Below are 24,741 nucleotides of genomic sequence, written 5' to 3'. Positions count from 1 at the left end.
TACAAACAGTTTGAGATTTATAAAACTTACAGTAAAGACAATCAAGTGTTTTGTTGTGCATTACTGGTTTTTCTTACAGAAAGTAACTGAAATGTTACCTTCAATTAATTAGAATACCATATAACTAATCTGCTCTTGAGTTCACTAAATAAAAAGAGGATTTAAAATAATTACTCATACAAAGTCATTACGCATAGAGCAGTTGAGCTTTATTTGGATTTAGTTTTCCATTTCCTGAAGAAGATAAGGCATGCTATTCTGATTCAGTCTGCACCACTGAGACATTAAGTATTATTTGCAGGCTCTGAGAGTTCTTTTGTCACACTGTTGACAATGGGAAAGAAGTTTTATCAGTATAAATAATGCATTCAAAAATTTCATGGAAGTCAATGCGCAAACATACGCATAGCCTGCTAGATGTGAAAAGCGATACTGATATGTTATGCTGTAGGTGTTTTCATAGAATACAATAGAATACAATTGGACCAGTTCCTTCAAGTTAACACTTTAGTATCAAGTGACACAAGATGAAACCCTGAAGTAAATCTTCATCAAATAGATAGACTTGTGCATTACCATGCTGTGTATTCCCTTTAGTCAAACAGAATAGTTGCAGTCAGAGTCTCTTGTCTTTATAATAGTTTAGCTGTGTACTGCTAAAAATCAGCCTAATCTAAAAAAATCAATAGACTTGTGAAGTTGTCCTCTGGGGAACTTGTAAAATAGATTAGTCTGAATCATGGTCACTGCTTCTGTAGTGAAATCATTTATGACTTGAGTTCTTTATTAGCCAGAAATTATTGTATCTTGTTTTTATTTCATTCTGAATATTTTCCAGTACTGATTTAACAAATAAGCAAAGATTGTGATGTCACCCATGACAGAGCTATCAACAGGACTGCAAAGAAAAATCCTGTCAATGTTTAAAAACAAATTCAATCTATTTTTGCTGTTCTTTCAAGAGCTGTGAAATCACATCAAAGTAACAAGGCAAACATGTGAATCCACCTTCTGGCCTCAATTATATAAATGTACTGCTTGTACCTGTGTCCAGTGCATCTACAAAGCTGACAAATGAGCCTTTTGAGACTGTAAGCAAAGCAGTGGCTTTACATAAAGATTTACATAAAGGTTACACACTTCCTTTATTACAGGAAATATTTGGCACTGTCTGATCAAGCTAAACGTCCTTTGCCACAATGTATGTTTTTTGCCTTTGCAGCTCCGTTTCGTCCAGCTGACACAGAGAACATTGTTCATTTTGATGCTTATGGGGACAGCCTGGGCCGCTACAACATCTTCCACTATCACAGAGAGGATGGCACATACATGTACAGCAAAGTGGGCTACTGGGCTCAGAGCCTTAGCCTAAACAACAGCTTAATCCCTTGGGAGAGCCAAGTGATACCCACATCACAGTGTAGTGACCCCTGCAGGAAGAACGAGGTGAAGAGCATGCAGCCTGGTGACGTGTGTTGCTGGATCTGCATCCCTTGCCAGCCCTACCAATACCTTCTGAATGAGTTCACATGTGCCGACTGCAGCTTTGGCCAGTGGCCCCTGGCCAATCTGACTGGCTGTTATGATCTGCCTGAAGAGTACATTCACTGGGAGGATGCCTGGGCCGTGGGGCCGGTCACAATCGCCTGCCTTGGTATCCTCTGCACGCTCTTCATTATCGGCCTTTTCCTGAAGAACAACGAGACACCGGTGGTGAAGGCAAGCGGGCGAGAGCTCTCCTATATCCTGTTGCTGGGCGTGCTCCTCTGCTACTGTATGACCTTTATCTACATTGCCAAGCCATCAGCGGTGGTGTGTACACTGCGGCGCCTCGGCCTGGGCACCTCTTTTGCAGTCTGCTACTCGGCCCTCCTTACCAAGACCAACCGCATTGCCCGGATCTTCAACGGCGTCAAGGATGGTGCCCAAAGGCCAAGGTTCATCAGTCCTGCCTCGCAAGTGGCCATCTGCGCTGGCCTCATCTCCTGCCAGCTTCTGGTGGTGGTGGTGTGGCTCTTGGTGGAAGCACCGGGCGTGAGGAAGGAGGTCAGCCCTGAGAGGAGGGATGTGGTACGGCTGAAGTGCAACAGCAAGGACTCCAGCATGCTGGTGTCACTCACCTACAACTGTGTCCTCATCACTCTCTGCACCTTCTACGCCTTTAAGACCAGGAAGTGCCCAGAGAACTTCAACGAGGCCAAGTTCATCGGCTTCACCATGTACACCACCTGCATCATCTGGCTGGCATTCCAGCCCATTTTCTACGTCACAGCCAGTGACTACAGGGTAGGCAGAGCCAAGCTGGCTGTAGCTCTCACAGCTGATTCATTACTTATCATGGTGGCTATGTTGAATTTCAGCAGAAAGAAATGGATTAACAGCACTACATACTTACTCCTCGTCTCTTAAAGCAGCTTTAAGACAAAAATTGGCAAAGATCTAAAAATCACTTCACTTAAATATTATTTCTAAATATCACTTCTCTGCACTTCTGCAAAATGACACTGAAACAATTCAGATCTGAATCACATTCATATGCACGCCACCTCATCATATAATACATCAGGGGAGTCTACTAATATAACACACATATATTCACACATATACAACTAATCAAGTTCTTCAATAGCTTATTATTAGATCTATATTAGCTTATTATTAGATTGTTAGATCTCCTGGACCAGATTTGGGCACCCGGTCATACACTATTATTATTATTATTATTATTATTATTATTATTATTATTATTTCACACTGTAATCTCAGGCTGAAAGCATGTGTATCCTACCCAAGTAATACCATCAGCTGCCTCAATGTTCCTACTGTTCCTTTAATAGACTGTTAATTGGTACTGCAATATTCTTGTTATTCTTATTACTATACCCTGATCTGAAAACAGAACAAGATCACAAGCATCTATTTACAGCTTATGTTCAGTATTTTGCAGATTGTTGTCGTTCCAACAGTTTAAACAAAAACACTTACATTTACCTTTATGGATGCTGTTACACTACAATGGATGAACATCGGGATGTTTGATTTTTTTTCCCTACTTAGCCCAGAGCAGTTAAAGCAAATTCTTGAACTATTGTTATTGGCTCCTGTTACTCAATCTCTAAAATGACATTTTCCAATACATGTTTTTATTTCTTTGAGGACAAACCTTGAGCTTATCTGAGCTGTGGGCTATTCTAAACGAAATTCTTCCAGAGTGACTTAAATCACACTGCAGACACAGACAGTATAAAACATCTTATTTCTAGTTCAAATGGGTTTATGTGAGATAACCTCTTGTAACTTCTTGAGTCAACTCTTGCTTTCTCTGCTGTATTTGCCGCATTCCTAACAGCATGATTCGGTGAGTTTGCCTTATGGGCAATACCTGCTGTTTCAGATGACAGACAGAAAAATTGCTTTGATCGGCTGTCTGTCGTGATGATGCAAGGAGCAGCTCTCGTTTCATGTATCTGGAAAGCTGCTCAGTGGAGAACAAAGGGTGAGGACGATGACATCCTGGCAACTTATTGGAGTTTGAATGGAATGTTTTTGAACCTCTTTCCATCACGTGCCCTTAATGACAGCTACTATTAGATAAACAGTTATGTAATCGTATGGGGCTTTTTGGACAATGATTACATGCTTTTGTATTTAACAGTCACAACAGTAAGCAAAGAGTAAGTAAAGACAGCCTCCAAGATTCTAAGGGCAGATCAAGCACATTTAAACATGCTTCAGTTAAGAAAGGGTGTGGAAGGCTTATAGAAATGTGGAGAAGACACAGGGGAGAGGAAACCCACAGAGGAGGTGAGCAGGAAGGAGAGACAGGAAGAAAAGGGAAGCTTGGAAAAAGAAAATACCAAGAGCAAGAATGAGGGAAACATGTGAGAACAGGAGGCATTATCCAGTGTGAAGTGAGGTGTGAAGTCAAGCCATATGAGTGGGGTTATGCAGGGTATATAATACATTAATCACCTATAGGAATACTAAGCAAACAGGAAAACCGTTATTTTCTCATATAATCCAGAAAGCATGAGCTTGCCAGTGTCCACAGAGAGGAGCCATGCTTCCTGGGGACATCCACATTCATCTCTACACTTCACTACTCTATGGAATGTATTATTTAAAGCCCCTTTTAAAGCGCTCGTTTATTGTTATGCAATGTTTCTCGTGCAGAAACTCCTAAATCTATTTCTGGAAAGGACAAAGGCAACAGATCTGTTCCTTGAAGATGGTATTTAGTTCAAAGTCTTAAAAAAGAAAATGAATAGCATATATGATATAGTAAAATTTTGTTTTAGAAAATGTTAATATTCATTAATAATTTAAATAAACTTATTGTAAGCATTAAATAATTTGATTCAGTATAAAAAACAAAACAAAACAAAAAAAAAACCAGCACTGTCCAAATTATAGCAACTCAACTGTAAATGGCCTAAGATAAATTTCCATTTATTTCAATTGGTAAAGCAAAATTGGCTGACAGACCTGTGAGATAAGCGTTAACTTTAGCCAATTAGCTAGGGTCAGTCTCACCTATGTTAATACTGTATAATCCATTGTATAGGTCATGGATGTTAGCTTCAAGATCATGGATACAAGCACTAAAATAAATAATTTTGTGGTTGTAATGATAGAGTTTGCTAGTGTACATCAGTATCAGAAGCAGCAGGGAAGGGAAAGGTCCAACAGTGATTATGTCCTGTATACAAGCACCTGCTTCTTATTTAGATGTGAAGACAGTCTTTTTTTTTACCATATATCCAGAAAATATGACCATATGAGCATATTATTGGTTCACACGTAAACCCACGTAAACCCGTAATACACAAGCAGAAGGTATTTTGTTTATTTATTTACAAGCATACCTGCAAATGCACCTCCAAGCATATATGAGATGCCCTTTATTCAAAGCTGTGATCACTAGTGATGACCATCTGGAAATATGGATAGCCCAAAAAGGGAGACTTTAACCTTTATACTACATAAGAACACATGCTAATAGACCTGAGCTTATCACTGAGTGTGAAGCCATGCTGCTTTTTAAAAGATCTTGGAATTTCTGATCTTTATGCTATCACAACAGTAATAAAGGATAGGAATTAATAATGTAAGTGTTCCACCCCTCAGATGATTTAAAAAAGTAAAAGTCCTGGTGTGTGTATCTGTGCTCTCTCAGGTGCAGACCACCACCATGTGCATCTCGGTGAGTCTGAGTGGCTCTGTGGTGCTGGGCTGCCTCTTCGCTCCCAAGATCCACATCATCCTTTTCCAGCCGCAGAAGAATGTCACCACACTCCGGGTGGCCACCACACGCTTCAGTGTCACCACTGGCCCTGGCTCCAGCTTCTCCCAAGGTACACTGCTCCCACGACCATCACCACTAGGAGACAGCAAAACTCAGGCCTGATATTGTAGTTTAGACACTGCATCATATAGTTACCACTAATTACCAAATTATAAGAGCCTAACATTATGAGGTTCTAGTGTAACTGACAGTTGGGTCACAGTGGGGTAATGGAATGGGGTCAATGATCAAATCAGAAAATGAAACTGAAACAGAAAATTAAGTGAAACTGAAACAGAAAATGAAGTGTTTCATAGGCTAGTCATCTCAAAGTGACCTTTTATCAAATTATCTTGTTGTCTTGGTGGAGTTGAGTTGTTTTAAAGCAAGTACATGGTGCTGTCTGACTAATGCAAGTTTTCTGCTTGGCAGCGTCTGTCTCCAATGTTGTGCCAACAGTGTGTAATGGAAGAGAAGTAGTGGACTCGACAACATCATCTCTCTGAAGGACAACATTTTGGTCGATCTGCAAAAAGTGTGATATAGATTACTCTTATTATTAGTCGAAACAACAGGTGTTTGCTGATATTAAAGAGGCCACTCGCAGTAAAGAGTGCCTTGTTCTCAGTGTGCTGTGAGTACAATTTTACAATCTCGCTCTCTCTCTCTGTATCTATTTATCTATCTATCTATCTTGACTAGTTAGAAATTATCAATGAGATGCCAGTTAAAGCTCTGTATACCCCTTCTTTTTATGGAAAATATGAAAAAGTATTATTTGAGATATGAAGTAAAATTATAGTAAATCTGTTTAATATATTATATACAGGATGTTTTTAATGTAGATTTTTGGTGATTTGGGTTTGTGCTTTCTTGTAATTTATGTAAATAAAATGTGTTTTATATAAATATTGGGATTAGTGGTTGGTTTGTTTATAATAGGATTTAATGTTTATATTGAATGTATTTCTAATGAATTAAGTTTTAATCTTTGTTCACATATCCTGTATGGACAAAAACATATGAACACCACTCCTATTTATTGTTTTGATGTTTCAACCACACCCATTGCTAATTAGATGTATGACATCAAGTACATTCCCAGGTCATCCCTATAGACAAACACTGGCAGAAGAATGGGTAATACTAAAGAGCTCAGAGACTTTAAATGTGGCACCGCCATAGGATTCCACCTTTACCACAAGACAGTTTATGTCTTACAGCCCCAGTAAACTGTAATTGCTGTTATTGCAGTATGTAAGCATCTAGGAGCTCAGCTATGAAGCAGTAGTAGACACTAACCAAGAGAACGAAGCCCATTGAGTGCTGAAGTGCATAGTGCGTCAAAATTGCCCATCCTCTGTTGCATCACTCACTACCAATTTTTAAAAACTGCCTCTGGAAGCAACATCAGCACAAGAACTGGGAGTTTCATAAAATGGGTTTAAATGGTGGAGCAACAGCACACAAGCCTAAGATTACTATGTGGAATGCCAAGCTTCAGCTGGAGTGGTCTGACACATGCTGCCACTGGGCTCTGGAGCAGAGGAAGCTTTTTTTTCCTGGAGTGATGAATTAGGCTTCACTATCTGGCAGACTGATAGATGAATCTGGGTCTAGTGGATGCCAGGACTACTTAGTTGAATGCACATTACCAACAGTAAAGTTTGGTGGAGGAGGGATAATGGTCTCAGGCTGATTTTTAGGTTTTAGCCAAGTCCCTTACTTCCAGTGAAGGGTAATGTTAATGCTACAGCACACAAAGACATTTTACAGTTATATCCTTCCAACTTTGTGACAACAGTTTGGTGAAGGCCCTATCCTGTTCCAGTATGATTGTGCCCCAAGGTCCATAAAGACATGGTTTGACAAGTCTGGTGTGGAGCTGCACAGATCTTGACTTTAGGTCATATAGTGTACATTATGTCTGGCAGAGGACCTTGTAAGAAATCAGTGTTGGGTTTCCCATTACATGACATTCAATTACAAACCCTGTCATTACCAACATGTACACCCATCAGCCACCATTATGCTATTAAAATACTGTCTTTGTAGGTGTATAGTTATAGCCTGTAGCCCAGTTATTGTCATGCACAGTACCCTTCATCACTGGACAGCTTTTGACCACAGAACAGCTGAAATGTTTGGGTGACAAACCACTCCCAATCCAGCAAGGACAATGACATGAGTAAAAACCCCAGAAACACTGATAAACATTTACCACCTTAACACCCACAACCATGTTACTACCATGTGAGTGTTTTTGCTGTGTTGACTGTTGTCAGGAGTGGTCCTGTGGTCACAAACTGACCAGTCCATTCTAACAGGAGGCTGACAAACTGCATGCATTCCTACACTTATAAAACTCACCTACAATATCTATAACACAGTGTAGTGTAAGTGTGGGTGCAAGTAATAAAATGTTGTTAAGCATAGTCTGCTAAATGTCATTCTGTGCATAGTTTTTCAAAATGTTGATATTTACTTGGTCTAATGAAACGGTACAAATAATGCAGAAGAAAAAAATCACAAAAATATAAGCTAGGAACTAGGCCAGATGCAATGCCTTTATATATATATATATATATATATATATATATATATATATATATATATATATATATATATATATATATATATATATTGTTATGCATGCTATTTAGGTTATGATTACGTTTAGTTGTATGTATGTAATAGAGTAATCCATAGTCCCCTCTCCCGCATATGCATAGTTTTACAAGGCTGTTTGTGTGTGTTTTATTTCGGCACTTAGCAGACGTACAATGTATCCTAATATATTCTAGCCAGTACAGTAGGGTTAAGATACCATTGAACTAGAATACTGCTGAAATACAGGAATCAATGTTGTTACCTAAAAGTGCAAAATAAGCATAAACTCTATATCAGACAATAAGTGTAATAACAAAAATACCAAACAAGTACTAGCATCAGTTACTCAACATAGGTGCAGGATCAAAGGTTGTCACGCGACCAACCCCAGTCCATGACTACACCTCGACACAACCTCAACAGATCCTCATCACCGGTTTAAGTTTCACATGTATCACATCTTTGTTGCGTTATTTAGCCTCTCCTGTTCCGTTCTATCCTTGCGAAGTATTATCGCTTCTCTATCGCGAATACGGAGCACGTCCCACTGTGCATGCATATATTTCTGGCTACTACCCTCGCCTGTTTTTGTTTTCGTTTCTTGCTTGTTTTGCTACAAATAAAACCCGGTTATCCCCAAGCGTCTGGTCTGATCTCAAGTCACAAAGGTCATTTAAATATTCCACAAAAAGATAAGTTTACAGTCTGCGTTTATAGTTATATAGGCCTATATACATTTATATATGTTATCAAAATTCTTTGAAACTGTTTATTGATTCACTATTTCATACTATTTTAGGTAATAATGCTCAGAGCTGCATGAGAAAATAGCAGTAAGCTTTCAGATACTTTGCATTTCCTGATAATCATGCTGACCATATAGACTAAAGGCATCTCTTGAATATAGGAATAAACATTTCATTTTAAAAGACACAAACAGTAATAGACTGGACGTCTGGAGAATGAAGAATAGAGTGTCTATAGCTTACTGGGGCCGTCGGTGATGGACAACATGGTATATTATCCCCATCTAGTGGATATAAAACATCACTGCAAAAAAGACGATCACGATCATGATGAAGATCTACTTTATTATTCATTAAATCACTAATAAATACATAGTACCTGCATGGCTGTAGCAGATTACTCTACTTTTCATAGTGAGGTCTCCGGAAATGTTAGACATCATGCTGCAGGCAAGTACCAAGGCAAATGACTAATTGGCAAATTTTTGGGGCTAGATTAAAGCAATCTCCTCAAAGCCAATTTAAGTACATGACAGCTTTAATCACTAAATGGGATGTACCCTGCGTATTGACATATTATATCCTGCTTTATAGTATTCTTGTCCATATAAAATTACTTCCAGCTGAACAGTGTTCAGTCAATTGATAAAGTATCACTTCACAAGCTGTGAAGTGTATTTCGCAAGCTGACATATGTATAATATCCAAGTCCATTTTACTGTGTTTCCTATGTATCTGGTACTGAGGGAGAAGCATATTTAATAATATTCTTTCCCTTCCCATAGTTGTATCACTCTTGGTACATTCATACAAATTTACAAATGCAATCACTAAATTAAACTATTTTTCAAATGATGGCTGATTCCTTTCAAGTGGTCTTACCAGTATCATTTATAGATTTAGGGGGGAAAAAAAGTAGTGTGCATTCATCATAGTACCCATCAAAGACATAATGACATGGAAGAAATTGTCCTTTGAAGTCAATGCATTCAATTCTGTTATGGTGATTTTTTTTCATCTATTTATATTCTTAGCAAGCATTTACAGTTAAATATTTTCCTGGACAACTATTTTCCAATCTAGAACAGCTATTATCCTTGAATGTCAAATATTACTACTATTTTGCCATATTCATTTAAAGTAGTTTTATCTGTCTGAAGGTGACAATAGTAAAATAAGAATCTGAATTTGAACACCAAACACCTCTTTAACTGCAATGCTAAATGTTCTGAATACTTGTGATAATATAACTATATGTTCATTTGTGTTGTGCAGTCATAACCCAGGAGCTGATTCACTTGTCCTCAAGCCATGCAGTTACAGCTGGTTTCTGGGAGGACTTTTTTTTTTTTTTTTTTACATTTTATTACATGGGGAAAACCTTCATGGACATGTCATGTATCTCACTTGTTCACTCACTCACACACTTTTACTAAGCCATAAGATGAAAGTACTGAATTGGGAGCAGTATGTAACAGTGGTGCTTTCCATCAGTGGCACTGTGTCCTTGTTCTTCTGGGTAAACTGTGTTTTCGTTACATAACAAAATGCTGCTTTTCCTCAGAAAATGTACATCAATTTAAATTGCATCGTTTTCATGATTGCTTTATTTGAGGGAGAAGCAGAATATACTCTTGTGTTTGAACCATTTAAATTGCCGATTTCTTTTGCATAGTCGGTATAATTAATTTCACAATAACCGCAGTAAAACTAATTGAAGGCAATAATTTAGAACAGTAACATCTATTATTTCCATTTAAAGCAGCTGCTAACCTGTAAAACGGAACAATAAACCGTATTTATTGTTAAATACGTAAATCTGCTTCAAGTACACAGGGTCAGATTGTCACCTAGCTAAATAGCTAGCCTTATATCATTTCAATTTTATATATATATATATAAAATTGAAATGATATAATATATATATTCAGAGTAATGTTTGTGTGTTTTTAGGCTGTCGCCGACTATTGTAGTATTTCTTTGTCTTACCAATAAGTATAAAATGAGTACCAAAAAAAAGGATTTCCACATAACAAAAGGGTAGTGCCAGAAGGTGATGTGTGGATAGTGCTGATAAGTACTGCAGAAGTCACTTTTGCAAGAACCGACAGTTGAAAGAGAAACTGTGGGCCGACATGCTCGAACAGGGCCATGCCATGGATGTAGTCTTTATAGACTTCTGCAAGGCAGTTGATAAGGTTCCATATCAAAGACTTTGTTTCAAATTGAGAACCTTTGGTATATGTGGAAGGTTGCTGGATGGGATCTTGGCCTTCCTTAACGGTAGAGAACAGTGTTCGTGTTGGCACCAGCATGTCACCCAGGACTGCTGTTACTAGCGGGGTCCCTCAAGGGTCTGTACTTGGGCCCATACTGTTTTCCTTGTATGTGAATGATATCCCAGAAGTCCTGGATCTGTCATCGCTGTTGTTTGCGGATGACCTTAAACTATGGGTTCCTACGGACAAGCCTAGGGGGGCAGACAACTTACAGAGTGCCCTAGATCGGTTGGCACCAAGATGGTATCCGAGGCAAGGCCTATGGCACTAGGCTTCAAATCCTAGGAATGTTCTCCTTGCAGAATAGGCGGCTTCGGGGTGACCTCATACTCACCTATCGTATACTCACGCATAAGATTGGACCTGACCTAACTTGGCTATTTACACCAGCACCCCTACCAGCCCTTTGGGGACATTATATGACACTGACTAAGCCTAAGTCTGATTGTTTTGGCTCGGCTCTGTAGGCGAGTTATAGACTCCTGTAACTCCCTCCCTGAGGACGTCGTCATGGCACCCGCAACTGCAGCTTTCAAGCGACGATTAGATGCCCTTTCCCTGCATCTACGCATGTTATCGCATGCGTAGTCCCTCTCTTCCCCCGTTACTTTTCGAGAACTTAAAAAAAAAAAGAACGCTTTCTTCTTGTTTAATTTTCATATCACTAATGACCCGCCTTTCCCCTGCCCACTTAACTATTTTTCTTTACTATGTGACGCGACGGGTGCCAGTGGGGACAGGTGTGTTGGGTGTTATGTGGTTGACTGGGCGTACTACCTTGGTTCCCATGTACCGGATAGCGGCACTCTGCCAATTCCAACGACGCGCAACTGAAGGAACAATCATTGGATTTCTTTCCTAACGTTCCGGTCCCTATCTGAATCTCAACATAGTCCACGTCCCGGGAGGTGGGTATCGAAAAGTTTCAATGAGTCTCACTGACAGACAAAAGTAGCAAACGAAACTATTAGCTAGCTAGCTAAGTCAGTTCTTTAACGCTATTGTATTCTGGTGAGAATATTAGCCTGTTTCAATAATGAACTGCTGATTAATTGGCTAGCTAACTAACGTCTGTTGCAACTTTGCACGTTACTAACGTTTTACTAGGCAGCTAACAGCTAGCTAGCTGCACTGCTAACATTGAGCTGCTATGTTGGTTGGATGCGTAGTTCAACGGTATGTAGTTCATTATCTAGCTAGCTAGTGTTTAGCTATGTTAGCTAGTTAATGCTAGCGGCTGTCCGAGTTTCCCGTATCAAAACTTCTAACTTGTGGCTGTTTTAAAAATAAATCTTCTTGGAGCTGTAATCTAGAAAGACTGTTGACAGCCTAATAATTAATAAGCAAAGCAGGCAGGTTAGCTAATGCTAGGTAACTAGGTCTTTAGTTCACTAGCTATGTTAGCTAGACAGATAGATAACTTAGCTAACTACTTACCTTGCTTCTGGATTTCACTTTTTTTCGCGACAGCTAGGTTAAATCAATATTTCACTTGCGGTATAACAGAACAGGTTGCGATTCGTGCAATATGAGTTTCATACCCTAGAAATTCTGAGCCTTATTGTCTGACGAAAGTTTTCTCCAGCTTAAAGCAGCATTCGTTCTTGATTTCATCTGCCACTTTGCGTGCTAGCTAGCTATTATCTGGATACATCCAGCTTCGGTTTTTTAGCTAGATAGTCACTTGGGCAAGCCCGGGCAGTCACTCGTTATTCTGGGACCTTAATGGAACTGAGACGGCCGTCGCCAAGTCTTGACCAATGATCGTCCCATATCCAGACACTGTGCTCAGGCTTATCTATCCTCTCAGGACAGCTTATTACGAGTCATCATGCTACGTTTTATAGTTTTGTATATGTTGTACATTGGCTTCTAGCTTCTAGCTTCCTCGACATTTCTGTTAAGATATGTGGCACACACGGTAACAATATGTTTTTCTAAAGCTCATAATTGGTGGAATAACATCAGTGTTATGACAAACTAACTGAATTGTCCTTTTTCCAGTGTAAATCTGCTTATTCAGTACATCTGGCACTAACACGGGCATCAGAGATAAAAACCTGCAAACAACTGCTGAAACATGCATCGATTTCTTTTACACTATAACATGTTTTAAGCTGTTTGTCAAAGCGTAAACTCTTGTGAGTTACCTGACTAAATAACATTGGTAATGGTTTCATAACTGCTATAGCATTTTGAGGAAGAGAGAAGATGGCACCTAAGAGAAAAGCAGCATCTGCCACAAAAGCACGAGGGAAGAAGGTTAAAGAGGAGCCTGAAGCCCCAGTAAAAGATAAATTCACCTCTGTTAAAGAAGCTCTGAAAGCTACAGGATCACAGAATAAAGCCAAGAGGAAACCCGACAGCTGTTGTAACCTGTTAGATACTGAGGTTGGAACAATTTCTTCCAGTTTTCATGACAGAACACAAATTGCCTCATTATCCATCAGTAAAGCCACATGAATAATTATTTGTCATGAATAATTATTTGTTGCCATAGCATCTTAAGTGGTGTTAAAATATTCATTCACTGGCAAAGGTTACACACATAGAGAGGATAATTTCATGCTTGACCTGACTCATGAAATAGCCTATTTTACTATGTCACTTGAAATGAAACTTGTCACTCTGTCTGTATTTTGTCATCCCTGGCGTTTTTTTAAACATGTAAATGGAACTAATTCAGAGTGGATTAAAACAGCAGAAACTCAAATCAATGAGATTTCGTTGCCTTAACCGCCGATGTGATTTAACCAGTGTAATGTTACTTCTCTGTAGATAGTAATCTATAAGGTATTTGATCCTACAGGTCTATGAAGATTATGATTGTATGCTGAATCAAACAGACATTGGAAATAACAACAACAAATTCTTTGTAATTCAAATCTTAGTAAGTGGAGGACAGTATTATTGTTGGACAAGATGGGGCAGAGTGGTAAGTTTAGGTTATCTTTTCAAAATGGGTTGTATTATTATTTATTTAACTGATAATACAAAATAAATAGTATACATACAATTTTACTGTAGTATCATGATGATGATGCTATAAATAACTTGTGTACTTATGTTGGCTTATTTACATATATATTCCTACTCTGTATTTGTCCAATTTTCTTCTTTCTCTTGCCAGGGAGAGTCAGGACGGAATAACTTAGCTGGGCCTTCAAATGTTGATGCAGCCATTAAAAATTTTGAGAAAAAATTCAAAGACAAGACAAAAAATAACTGGACTGATCGGGAAAACTTCGTTTCACATTCAGGGAAGTATACTCTGATTGAAGTGGATGGGGACCAGGAGGCTGAATTGAAGGTAAGTTCTGAAATTTACCCAGTTAATGGCATATTGCCTTTCTAACAATTCAAGTATTAGAAGTAATTTGAAATATTACTACTGTCAGAGAATTTATAAATACTCATGACCACTTTTTCAGTAGATCTGGGGTGCAAGGGGAACATCATGATGCTTTTTTCAGAGTTTGAGACATGCTTTTTATCACTTGTATGTCATTGACATTATCTATGAACATGGTGTATTGTATTAATAATTATAAATAATGGTTACAGTGTGTATACCTTTACCTGCTTCAGATGTTTTTTGGCGTGGGGGTGTGGGGGTATATTTCAGGTTGATGCAGTAGATGGTGGAACTCTGGTGATGAAAAAGAACGTTCTGCCTTGCAAACTGGATGACCCCACTCAAAGACTCATTAAGTTCATCTTCAACAATGACATGTTCAAAGAGGCCATGGAGAACATGAACCTGGGTGTGATTTTAGCACAGCCTCCTTGCTTAGTTAAGGCCTTAAGAAGCCTTTTTTGTTCATCATAGTTTATTTAGTAAACCAACCTGCCTGGCAACTAAGATAGCAGTATTTATTTTGTTAATTAAATGTATTTGTTTATGGGAGTTTGGAACAGGTAGGAGAACATAAACTTTTAAAAGCAAAAAAGTAAATTAGAGGTGAGATGACAGTCATACTGTATATGACTTAATTATGTGAATCTTTCTATAACCTGCAGTCCTGTCTCATATGAGGCAGAACAGCCTGAGATGATTTAAGCTGTCTCAAGTGCAAACATGGCTGACCTAGAGCAGCTAAGTTCTGCTTTTCTAAGTCATTCCCTCAGCACAAAGGAAGGAATTACCAAAATTGATAGATCTTGAGTTTCTGTGTGTAACTCTGTTTCCTTGTGCAGACATTAAGAAGATGCCCCTGGGGAAGCTCAGTAAGCAGCAGATTGCTAAAGGCTTTGAGGCACTCGAGAAACTCGAGGAGGCGATAAAGAATAAAAGTAAAGAATGTAAGCTGGCAAAGCTCACTTCGAATTTCTTCACCATTATTCCACATAACTTTGGCCGGAACAGACCTCCTGTCATCAATACCGATTCCATCCTTCAGAGCAAGAAAGAGATGCTTCTGGTAAGATGTGTCATGAATATACTCAGCAGGCATGTAGTAGAGCTTGCTGAGTATATAGCCTTATCAGGCTGATGTTCCTCATGTGAGTTGTGATGCACATGTTTTGGGAAACTGTTATTGTACTCGGAATGTGAGATGACTGACTTCTGTAAGTTAGTTTAACATGCCTCTGTCCTGGAGGACCTGTTTCTACCCTCAGCATCAGATAGAACTCGCAAATGTTTATGAGGGAAAATGTCTATCAAACTGTCTTTGTCCTGTCCAACAGTCTAGCATTGTAAAATTTACATATTGTGACTGCAGTGATGACAGTGTTGACCTCATGGTTTGTCTATGGCTGTTATCCCCTGGTAGGTGTTGGCAGATATAGAGATAGCCCAAAGCCTCAAAGCTGAGTCAGAAAAGGCCAAGGAGGAGATGGTAGAGACTGTACCTCATCCTATAGACCAGGACTACGAATCTCTAAAATGTAGCCTCAACTTGCTGGATAAGAAATCCAAGGAATTTAAGGTATATTGGCTTATCAAGAACATACAAGTAGAGATATTTTTAAAGGAGCAATAAGTTATTTTTGTCACCAAAAAGCAGCAAATAATGTTTATTAAAGTGATTATTTATTATTAAGAATCAGATTGCTTTGTAGTCCTAACATGAACCAGTTTTTGCTCTGTAGAGTGGGTGCAACATGGAGGCAGCTATGTTTAAAATGGATGTAGTACAAGTTCTGAAACATCCAGGCCAGCAGGCGTCAATGGCTGTTTACTACCGTGAACAAGAACCGATGGAAAAATGACTTATTGCTCCTTTAATATACACCTGATTGTTTCCAGATCATTGTAAAGTTTGGAGTAAATTTGATGGTGTTGATGTGGGTTTATGTAAAGACATTTTTGTATATAAATAACGTTATATGTGAATCCAATGTGCATTGTAAATTATGTTAATAGTTTGAATAGTTATTTCATTGTTTGCACATTTTCAGTGCCCTCACAAGCCCCCACCATTTGAAGTCTGAATGTCTTGTGCATTTTATTTGTTTTGTTTTAAGATTATTGAAAAGTACTTGAGTGCTACTGGTGAGGGACTTACCATAGTAGATGTGTGGAAAGTAGACAGAGATAAAGAGGTAAGGTGTATGTTTGAATATACTGTATTTGTATGTGCTGTGTGTATAATGAGTTCACGATTAATTCTGATAGCGAAGTATTTAGACAATTTTGTCAATCATAGTATAGCAAGCATCCATAATCACAGTTAACTGTGTTTAGGCCGAACACTTCAGTGAGAACGATGCTTTAGAGAACCGGAAGCTGCTTTGGCATGGTACTAATGTGGCAGTGGTGGCGGCCATTCTGAAGAGTGGCCTTCGCATCATGCCACACTCGGGTGGTCGTGTAGGCCGGGGCATCTACTTTGCCTCAGAGAATGTCAAATCTGCTGGTTATGGTGAGGACAAGAACCTCCCTATCACAATATTAGCCCAAGAATTAAAGAAAAACACTTCACGACAATGTCACTGCATGAATCTTTGCAACAGAAACAGATCAGTATTATTGTGACATTGCTATCACCTCTGGTTTCTCCCATGTGGTGTTTAGATGTTCTGTTTAAATTTGACATATGTATAGCATGGTGCTATAAAGATTTTAAGGTAAATATCCTGTATTTTGGCAGTGCATCCATCAAATGGCATTGGGATTATGTTTCTGAACGAAGTTGCTCTGGGAAAGGAATACCCTATCGTTTCTGATGATTCCAGTTTGAGGAAGGCGCCTGATGGTTATCACAGTGTTGTAGCACGGGGCAGACAGGAACCAGGTGGGTGAGCTTTTACCCCTCAAATGTCCTATTCAGTACAAAATAATGTTTTAAAATGGCAGCTCTTTATTGTGACCCCTGGTAAGGAGACTTAATATCTATCTGTAAATAAAGTGTTACATGAGTGTATCCCCAGATTAAGAATGTTAATTTAGTGAATATGGAAACTGCTTAATCACCAATTATGTGTATTTCTCAGATCCCACAAAAGATGTCTTCATTCAGTTAGGTGGGAAGAAGGTGGCAGTGCCGCAAGGCAAAGCCATAAACCAAGCTCAGTATGAGCACAGCTATTTCTTCAACAGTGAGTATCTCATTTACAAGGAGAGCCAGTGTCGTATACGCTATCTCCTGGAGCTCCACTTCTAGCTGCTTCCTTGTGAGGAACAGAGGAAACGGGGAAAGAAAAATGGGGAAACTCTTGAATTAAAACTTCACAGTGAGCCAAAGTCAAGTTTGATTTGCTGGCATGTTCAGCATAATTTGATGAGAGCAAATTACATTGGTATGTAAGAAATAATATTGATATCAGATTCCTCAAATTATTGAGGAGAACAAAGGTTAATAGATAATGGTTTTCTGTTGATCCTTTTTTGCTCAACCGGTTAGTCTGTTGCAAACATTTTTTACTTAAAATATGTGAACTAATTTTGCTAGTGTACAATTAAAAGCACCTTTCCTTGTGACAGGCTTTGGTAAATAAGGTTTGCTATATGATTGTTTTGTGTGGTTCTGATTGACATTGTAGTAATGGGGTGTGTTTTATATATATATATATATATATAATCAGTTTTAATTATGTTAATCACATTTTCAGTAAATAATTATTACAGTTAATTAACAAACGTTTAATAGCCATATGTGGGACTTAAAAGTTTTACAGTGTAAAACTGTAATAAAGAGATAAAAATGGTAAATAAAAAGTAAAAATTGCAATAATATGTGGAAATGCAGGTTTCTAATTATCTTTGAACAGCCTTTAGAACTACTTTAGACTGCTTTTGCATGAATCTTTGTACACCAGAATGTTCTAGATAATTTTTTTTTTTAATAAACACTATACACACACACACACACACATACATATATATATATTTTTTTTCTCTAAACCGGAAAGGCTGTTGAAGCAGAGGCTCCGTAACTACTTTACTTAAAGCAAGTTCAGCTTGCCAAGAACCACCCCAAAAAACCCATCTACTGCTTTCATCCTACATGTTACTCCCATTAATATTTTAAAAGGGTTTGTTCTTCATATTGCACTGTGGCCATACTGCAGATAATGGAGAATATAATCTCTGGATGCTTTTTTGTTTTTACAGTGTATACTGTTTGTTTGCACTCCATGATATTGTAGTAATTGTATTGCACTTTTGTTATAATTGATTCTGAAGGAATGTGTAGGTTCTATGAGTGCCTTGGGTCAAGTACTTGCTGTGCAGCTCAACAAGCAAAAAAATAAATAGTTGTTTACATCTGAAATTTTGGCTTCATTGGTACTCAGTGTCCAGTAGATGTCACTGTTGAAACTAGCCTAGAATTTACTCCTTATCCCCTGTCTATGTACTCAACAGTAATATTTATGTCTGTTTAGCCATTTAAGCTATATGCACTTTTTGTTTAATGGGGTTTTTCAGAAAATAATAGTAGTGGAGAAGTCTCTGATGATGCGTAGCAATACACAGTAATTTGTTTTTTCAACGTTCAGTTTTCTGCTATTCTTTACAGGATCCAATAACATCATTACAATAAGTCTGCTCATTTAATTAGACCAAAGGGCTAAAGAATTCCTTACTCTTAAATTCACAAGAGACTGGCCATGAATAGCCAGCATGCAAATAGTGCAAGATAAGGTGTTTGCGTTTATAAACCATTGCCTTTTTTTTTTGTTACAGAATTCTTGCTTGAAACAATACTGGAATTTCTTTACTTGCTTTTCTGTGAATAGTTTGTCTGATAAATTGTTCCACAATGACTGCCTGTACAAAAGAGACAATATTGACTGTGAATAATATACTGAATTAGCCAGATTCTAGGAAAAACCTAGATTCAAATGTAACTGGGAAAATAACCTTTTAAGCATATGTTTTATTTGTTTAAATTGTGCCATTGTAGTGTCTAAATCTCATTATCGGAGTTCCTGAGTTCCAAAGCTGAAACTACCAACACCTAGATCAGTTTCATAATTTATCTCCTGTCCATGTGCTCAGCTATCAGAATCATGTCCAGTTTTCTGTTACTTTCAGGTTAGGTAGTTGTTACATCTGTCTTAACCCTCCAGAACCTATACTTATTATTTTGTAAGGAACCTTGTAGTATTAATATAGGTGTAATGCCTTGTAGTATTAACAAATCTGTCACTTCACAGTTAATAATAACATCCATTTCATTAAATATACTATGATATGAAAATTTGTTTAGCCACATTTACAATGAAACCTCTCCTAAAGTGAAACTAAAGCATAATATGTGATTTATGTACCATGATTTGCAATGAATTTTCCATATTGCTGCCTGTGAGCAGGTGTAGAGTAGGACCCAGGGAAGCACTGAGACTCCTTAGGACAGAGAAACGTGTGTGTTTCAAAGAGAAAGAGGGAGCGAGGGGGGGAAGGGAGGGAATACAATGTGTGACAGTCACTGCCCTACACAGCACTAGAGGGAGTGAGGAAGAGCATAAGAGAGCTTCCTGATAACAACACCAGCCTGATTGGTGCAAATCCTGATCAACACCAGCATGAACTGGCAAATGGGCTGGTATTCTCTTCTCGTACCTGGGCCTTAAAGAAGGTCAGATGACATCTGTTCCAACTGTGAGTGTCTTGGATCTTGAACCTGATAAGAAGCATCTCTCTACCAGGACACAGGCTGGATGCTAACACATTGGGGTTGTGAGAAAGGGAGCAGGATATGTTGTGAACTGTGTTGACTTGTTTCACCTGATAAGTAGGCTGTGATCTAGTCCTCCTGAGAAGAGGAGAAAGGTTGTGCCAAGCTGTCTGGGTGAAGAAATACCATAGTGCCCTGGATGCTGCAGGTATGGCTTTTTTATCTGTCCTCTACATCATTTAGAAAGGACCTTACTACTGATGAGGTACTTGGGGTTTTATGGTCTTAAGTGAAATATCTTTGGTCTGATTGAGAAAAAAAACAAAAACATTTGAGAACAGAAAAAAGTGGGGTGACTGAACTTTTTAAGAGTGCTTACTTTTAGGTTAATGCTCATGTAGTACAAAAAAAAAACATTTTTAAAGTTGAAATTATTTTTAATTTTGTTTCATCTTTTCTAAATTGTCATTGGTTGGAAAGGTCAACAAAAGCGTAGAAAGAGAACCTAGATTTGAGCCCTATGTATTAATCCCAGAAAAAAATACTAGCATAGTGGTGTTGAGCTGCAATGGCAGTGGTTCTGCTACATGTCTGTATTGTATCCAATCTTAAATGAAAACAAAACGTCTGAAAAAACTAAATATGTTAAAAATAAGGTCATTTATTTTTCCTAAGAAACCAATTTTTTCCCCCCACACCAGTCAGATTTCATGACCATCTTTATATTATGAGCTATAAGTTTAGGTTGATTAAAGTTTTCAGTGATTAAATATGAAATTCACCTTTAAATATATGTGCACTAGTTTTGAAATAGAGATATGATCATGATAATAAGAGAATTCATTCTGAGAGTACACATGTTTATGTACAAAAAAAAGGGGTAGATTTACATAATGTGATCATTATCAGGTGAAAAGGTATCAGTCCTTTCACATGATTCATGTATCCCCAGTCCTTTACTGTAATGGAATACTCTTCTCTTTTTTTTTCCAGAAATAAAATTGGGGGGAAAATTAGCAATGGGGGATCCTGATGTGGCATCCCTGCTGTGAACTATGGAGAAAACCAAATCGGGTCTAATTCTTGGTCTACTGACCAATCACACCACTCTAAATGACACATCTAGCCAGTGGAGGCCCACCAAGCCTACCCCACCGAGTTTGGAAGAATTAATTCACTCCGAGTCTCAGATTAAAGATCTGATAGGGTTATTCTGCATGGTGACCCTTAACCTTGCCGCTCTGCTTGGCAACACTGGAGTTATGGTGGCCATTGCCCGAGCCCCTCATATGAAGAGATATGCATTTGTGTGTCATCTTTGTGCAGTGGATTTGCTCTGTGCCATATTACTGATGCCCCTTGGAATAGTATCCAGTTCCCCATTCTTTAGCACTGTAGTGTTTACAGTCCTGGAGTGTCAGGTCTACATCTTTCTTAATGTTTTTCTGGTCTGTGCCTCTATTCTCACAGTGACTGCTATTAGCATAGAGCGCTACTATTACATAGTTCATCCTATGCGTTATGAGGTTAAGATGACTATTCACTTGGCGGTTGGGGTCATGGTATTCATCTGGGTGAAGTCCATCCTTTTAGCTCTTGTCACTTTGCTTGGCTGGCCAGCATATGGGAACCAAAGCTCCATTGCAGCTGCCCATTGTTCTCTGCACTGGAGCCATAGTCGTCTTAGGAAATCTTTTGCAGTACTCTTCTGCATGGTTTGCTTTCTGGTTCCTGCGGTTGTGATCTTCACTGTGTACTGTAATGTCTACAAGGTCGCACGAACGGCTGCCCTCCAGCACACTCCAATGCCCACATGGGCCATTGCTCAAGCAAAGTGCCGCTCAGATTCCATCAATAGCCAGACAACCATCATCACCACTACCCGCAGTCTGCCTCAGAGACTGTCCCCAGAGAGGGTGTTTGGGGGTGGAAAAGCTGCCCTTACTCTTGTGGTCATTGTAGGACAGTTCCTGCTGTGCTGGCTCCCATACTTCAGCTTCCACCTCCACATGTCTATCACTGCCCCGCTCCAGAGTCCGGGAGACATAGAGGAGGCTGTTACATGGCTGGCATATTCCTCATTTGCAGTGAACCCATTCTTCTACGGCCTACTCAACAGGCAGATCCGTGAGGAACTCATCAAGCTGAGGAGGTGCTGTGCTCCCAGCCAGCCCATGGAACTTGGAGCCTCAAGCCATGAAGGATCCATCCAGGAGAACTTTCTGCAGTTCCTGCAGCGGACAAACAGCACAATTGAGACCACCAGGTCCAGCTGTGCAAACTCCAGCCCTAGAAATACCTTAGACCATGGGGTTAGGATACCTGGGGAGATACCTGAGGAGTGACTGAGACCCATTACATGGTGATACTTGAGCAATGTTTGAGATATAACATGAATTCTTGGCATTTGTGTGGGTGGATGGGTGTGCACTTCAATTACAAATGCGTCATACATGATATGGAATGATTTCATTGAGTATTCATACAATACTTTGTGACTTTGTAACCATCACAATAACAACAGTAACTGTATGCAAGAACATTTAAATTTCAATATAACTCTTACATGTTGTGACAAACTGAAAACAAATGAACAATGCAACTGTAAACCAGAAGTCTTTTTGATCTTATAATGTTTTCATGATTTTTATCACATACAACTGCAAGTGTGGATCTAATTGAACTAATTCTAAGCTATGAGGCAAAAGCTTTCCCCATGAGTGCAAGCAGGCCCTGATGTAGCTTGCTAATTCCATCTGCTCGTCACCATGGAAATGCTGTTTAGCCACAGCCTTGCATAGCAACAGGGTTCTTTTGTGAGGAGTCCTTAGGTTTTCTTGCAAATTGGATAAAATACAATGTCCTGCAGTAGCTTTTTCACTCAAGCTAAGCCGAGATCATACATTACCTGTTGATAATCCACTTATCACCTCACTATGTCTAGATAAAACAAACAGGTTTCTGTCTAAATGCATTTATTACACAGCAACATATACACATGCTGCCCAGGAAGCCAAAAAGTCATTAGCACACAGTGAAAGTGCTCAGGCAGAGATAACGTAGTGAGGTTTTATGAGCTATTCTGTATTTGTGCAGGGCCATGACAAACAATGAGGAAAAATGAGGAGCAACTAGTTGTATATAGGGAACACTGACAGACCATTTTACAGGTTTGTGTCATGTTCATTTAGGGATTTTGTCTGTAAAGGCATGAAATAAGACAAATCCACCCGTGATCCTGGTTTATAAACTTCCTAGGAAAGGTTTATTTAACAAGAACACTTAGAATGTTTGATCAACATTCTGTAGCAACATATTTTATTTGAGCCTATGACTTAAAAAATCACTACTTTTGATGTACATGATTAGGGTTTCTTATACTTGAGTGAACCTGACATGATCAAAATAAATGCTTGACCAAAACAGAAGTTGCAAGGGTGTAGTGACGTCGAGGTAAAGATTAAAGGTGAATGAATAAATGGGAGTGAGCAGTCTTTTGTTGCTTCCTGAATGGAGGTGAAGGGATGCAAGCACAGCATGCTGACTGCAGGTTAGCATGGCTCACAGGCCTTAGTCATACAATGCATTATTTAGGAATTGACTCTATGGCCAAAACATAATCCAGCTATTAAATACATGAGGGATACTGAAGTACTTCACCATTACACACAGAAACACATGATACTCTCATGTACTCCTATCAATTAAATACCTCAACAGGTATCTTATTTTCAGCAAATTTAGTCATGTCATGGGAGAGATCTCTTGGCCATCATTGTAAACTGCAGTAACAGCTGTAGAGACGTGGATATCGAAACACAGCACTCTGAACCCAATCTCTAAAATCAGTTAAAGCTCCTTAGACTTCATTACCTAGATTTGATATCTATCTATTTGATGTCTTTTCTAATACAATGTAAAACTGAAATGCACATGATTTCACAGAATTCTGTTTGTTTATTTGCAGTGGCCTACAGTGTTCCTGCCATCTAATTTTGGCCTCTATTACCCTCAGTCACTAGGCAACAACATTTTTCTTGATAAGGAAGAAATGTAAACATTTACTTTTTTGCAGTCACTGACATGTGAGGAACATGTGAGGAATTAGAAGTAATGATTTGGTGTTTAGAATAATGCACTTTCAGCTTTTCACTGTTTTTGATAATAAATGATAAAACTACCACCATGCCTTAAGATGTATCTGGAAGCCAGCTGTTTCGCAGGAGGAGCATTTGGGTACCTTAGTGTCCAATTACTCGGCCGCATGTGGCATATTCAGGACAGTTATCAGAAGGCATAAAGAGAGGGTTCCCATCCTGGCTTAATGACAATGCTGCCCCGGGCAGCCTCTGAATGCAGTCAGTGGAGGATGAGGAGGATCCAGGTCACATCTTTGAGGAAGGTGTCTGGTTTCAACAGAGAAATCACCCCATCATATTCACAAACATTAGGCCATGAAGAATATTCTCACCTTTTTCTGCATTATGGTAAATCATCTTAGAAAACAACACAAATGAATCTGATGTAATATCTATAAATGTTACAGATATTTTAGCATTGGGGGATAGATAGTTATCCCCCTATGTTAACACCTGCACCAAGAGACATTCCTTGTACATTTTGTACTTGGCAAATAAAAGATTCTGATTCTGATAACAGCAGTGACTGAGATGGAAACCAGAACTAATTTGAGACTTTTTCACACTACTTTTATTTTCTGGGATTGCAACTAAATCCACCGTTGAAATGTCCACTGA

At 38.8% G+C, this 24,741-nt stretch overlaps 3 protein-coding genes and 1 long non-coding RNA gene across 4 annotated transcripts in view; 3 read left to right on the top strand and 1 right to left on the bottom strand.

The window, feature by feature from the left end:
- Nucleotides 1-5,854, top strand: part of grm2a (glutamate receptor, metabotropic 2a) — a 31,279-nt gene extending 25,425 nt beyond the window's left edge. Inside the window, exons 4-6 of the mRNA XM_026997544.3 lie at nucleotides 1,223-2,286; nucleotides 5,177-5,354; nucleotides 5,717-5,854. Coding sequence (XP_026853345.3) covers nucleotides 1,223-2,286; nucleotides 5,177-5,354; nucleotides 5,717-5,790 — 1,316 coding nt within the window. The 3' untranslated portion in view covers nucleotides 5,791-5,854. The remainder of the gene's footprint in view (nucleotides 1-1,222; nucleotides 2,287-5,176; nucleotides 5,355-5,716) is intronic.
- Nucleotides 4,836-13,103, bottom strand: LOC145658709 (uncharacterized). Its single transcript, XR_014124496.1, has 2 exons — nucleotides 12,357-13,103; nucleotides 4,836-5,380 (listed from the first exon to the last, which is right to left on the bottom strand). It is a non-coding gene; the product is annotated as an uncharacterized LOC145658709 (long non-coding RNA).
- parp3 (poly (ADP-ribose) polymerase family, member 3) lies at nucleotides 11,479-20,192 on the top strand. Its single transcript, XM_026997553.3, has 11 exons — nucleotides 11,479-11,827; nucleotides 13,111-13,310; nucleotides 13,729-13,854; nucleotides 14,050-14,229; nucleotides 14,545-14,683; nucleotides 15,117-15,340; nucleotides 15,695-15,850; nucleotides 16,389-16,466; nucleotides 16,609-16,786; nucleotides 17,015-17,158; nucleotides 17,358-20,192. Exons 2-11 carry the CDS (start codon nucleotides 13,131-13,133, stop codon nucleotides 17,525-17,527), a joined length of 1,575 nt encoding a protein of 524 aa, XP_026853354.1. The 5' UTR covers nucleotides 11,479-11,827; nucleotides 13,111-13,130; the 3' UTR covers nucleotides 17,528-20,192.
- On the top strand, nucleotides 20,062-24,564 carry gpr61l (G protein-coupled receptor 61-like). Its single transcript, XM_026997273.3, has 2 exons — nucleotides 20,062-20,192; nucleotides 20,978-24,564. Exon 2 carries the CDS (start codon nucleotides 21,040-21,042, stop codon nucleotides 22,327-22,329), a length of 1,290 nt encoding a protein of 429 aa, XP_026853074.1. The 5' UTR covers nucleotides 20,062-20,192; nucleotides 20,978-21,039; the 3' UTR covers nucleotides 22,330-24,564.
- Nucleotides 24,565-24,741: the final 177 nt, after the last annotated feature.

The sequence above is a fragment of the Electrophorus electricus genome, chromosome 7 (assembly GCF_041902795.1).
Source record: "Electrophorus electricus isolate QZ-2024a chromosome 7, ASM4190279v1, whole genome shotgun sequence".
Classification (NCBI taxonomy): Eukaryota; Metazoa; Chordata; class Actinopteri; order Gymnotiformes; family Gymnotidae; genus Electrophorus; species Electrophorus electricus.
Note: the sequence above shows the minus strand (reverse complement) of the source record. Positions and strands in the feature narration are given on the sequence as shown.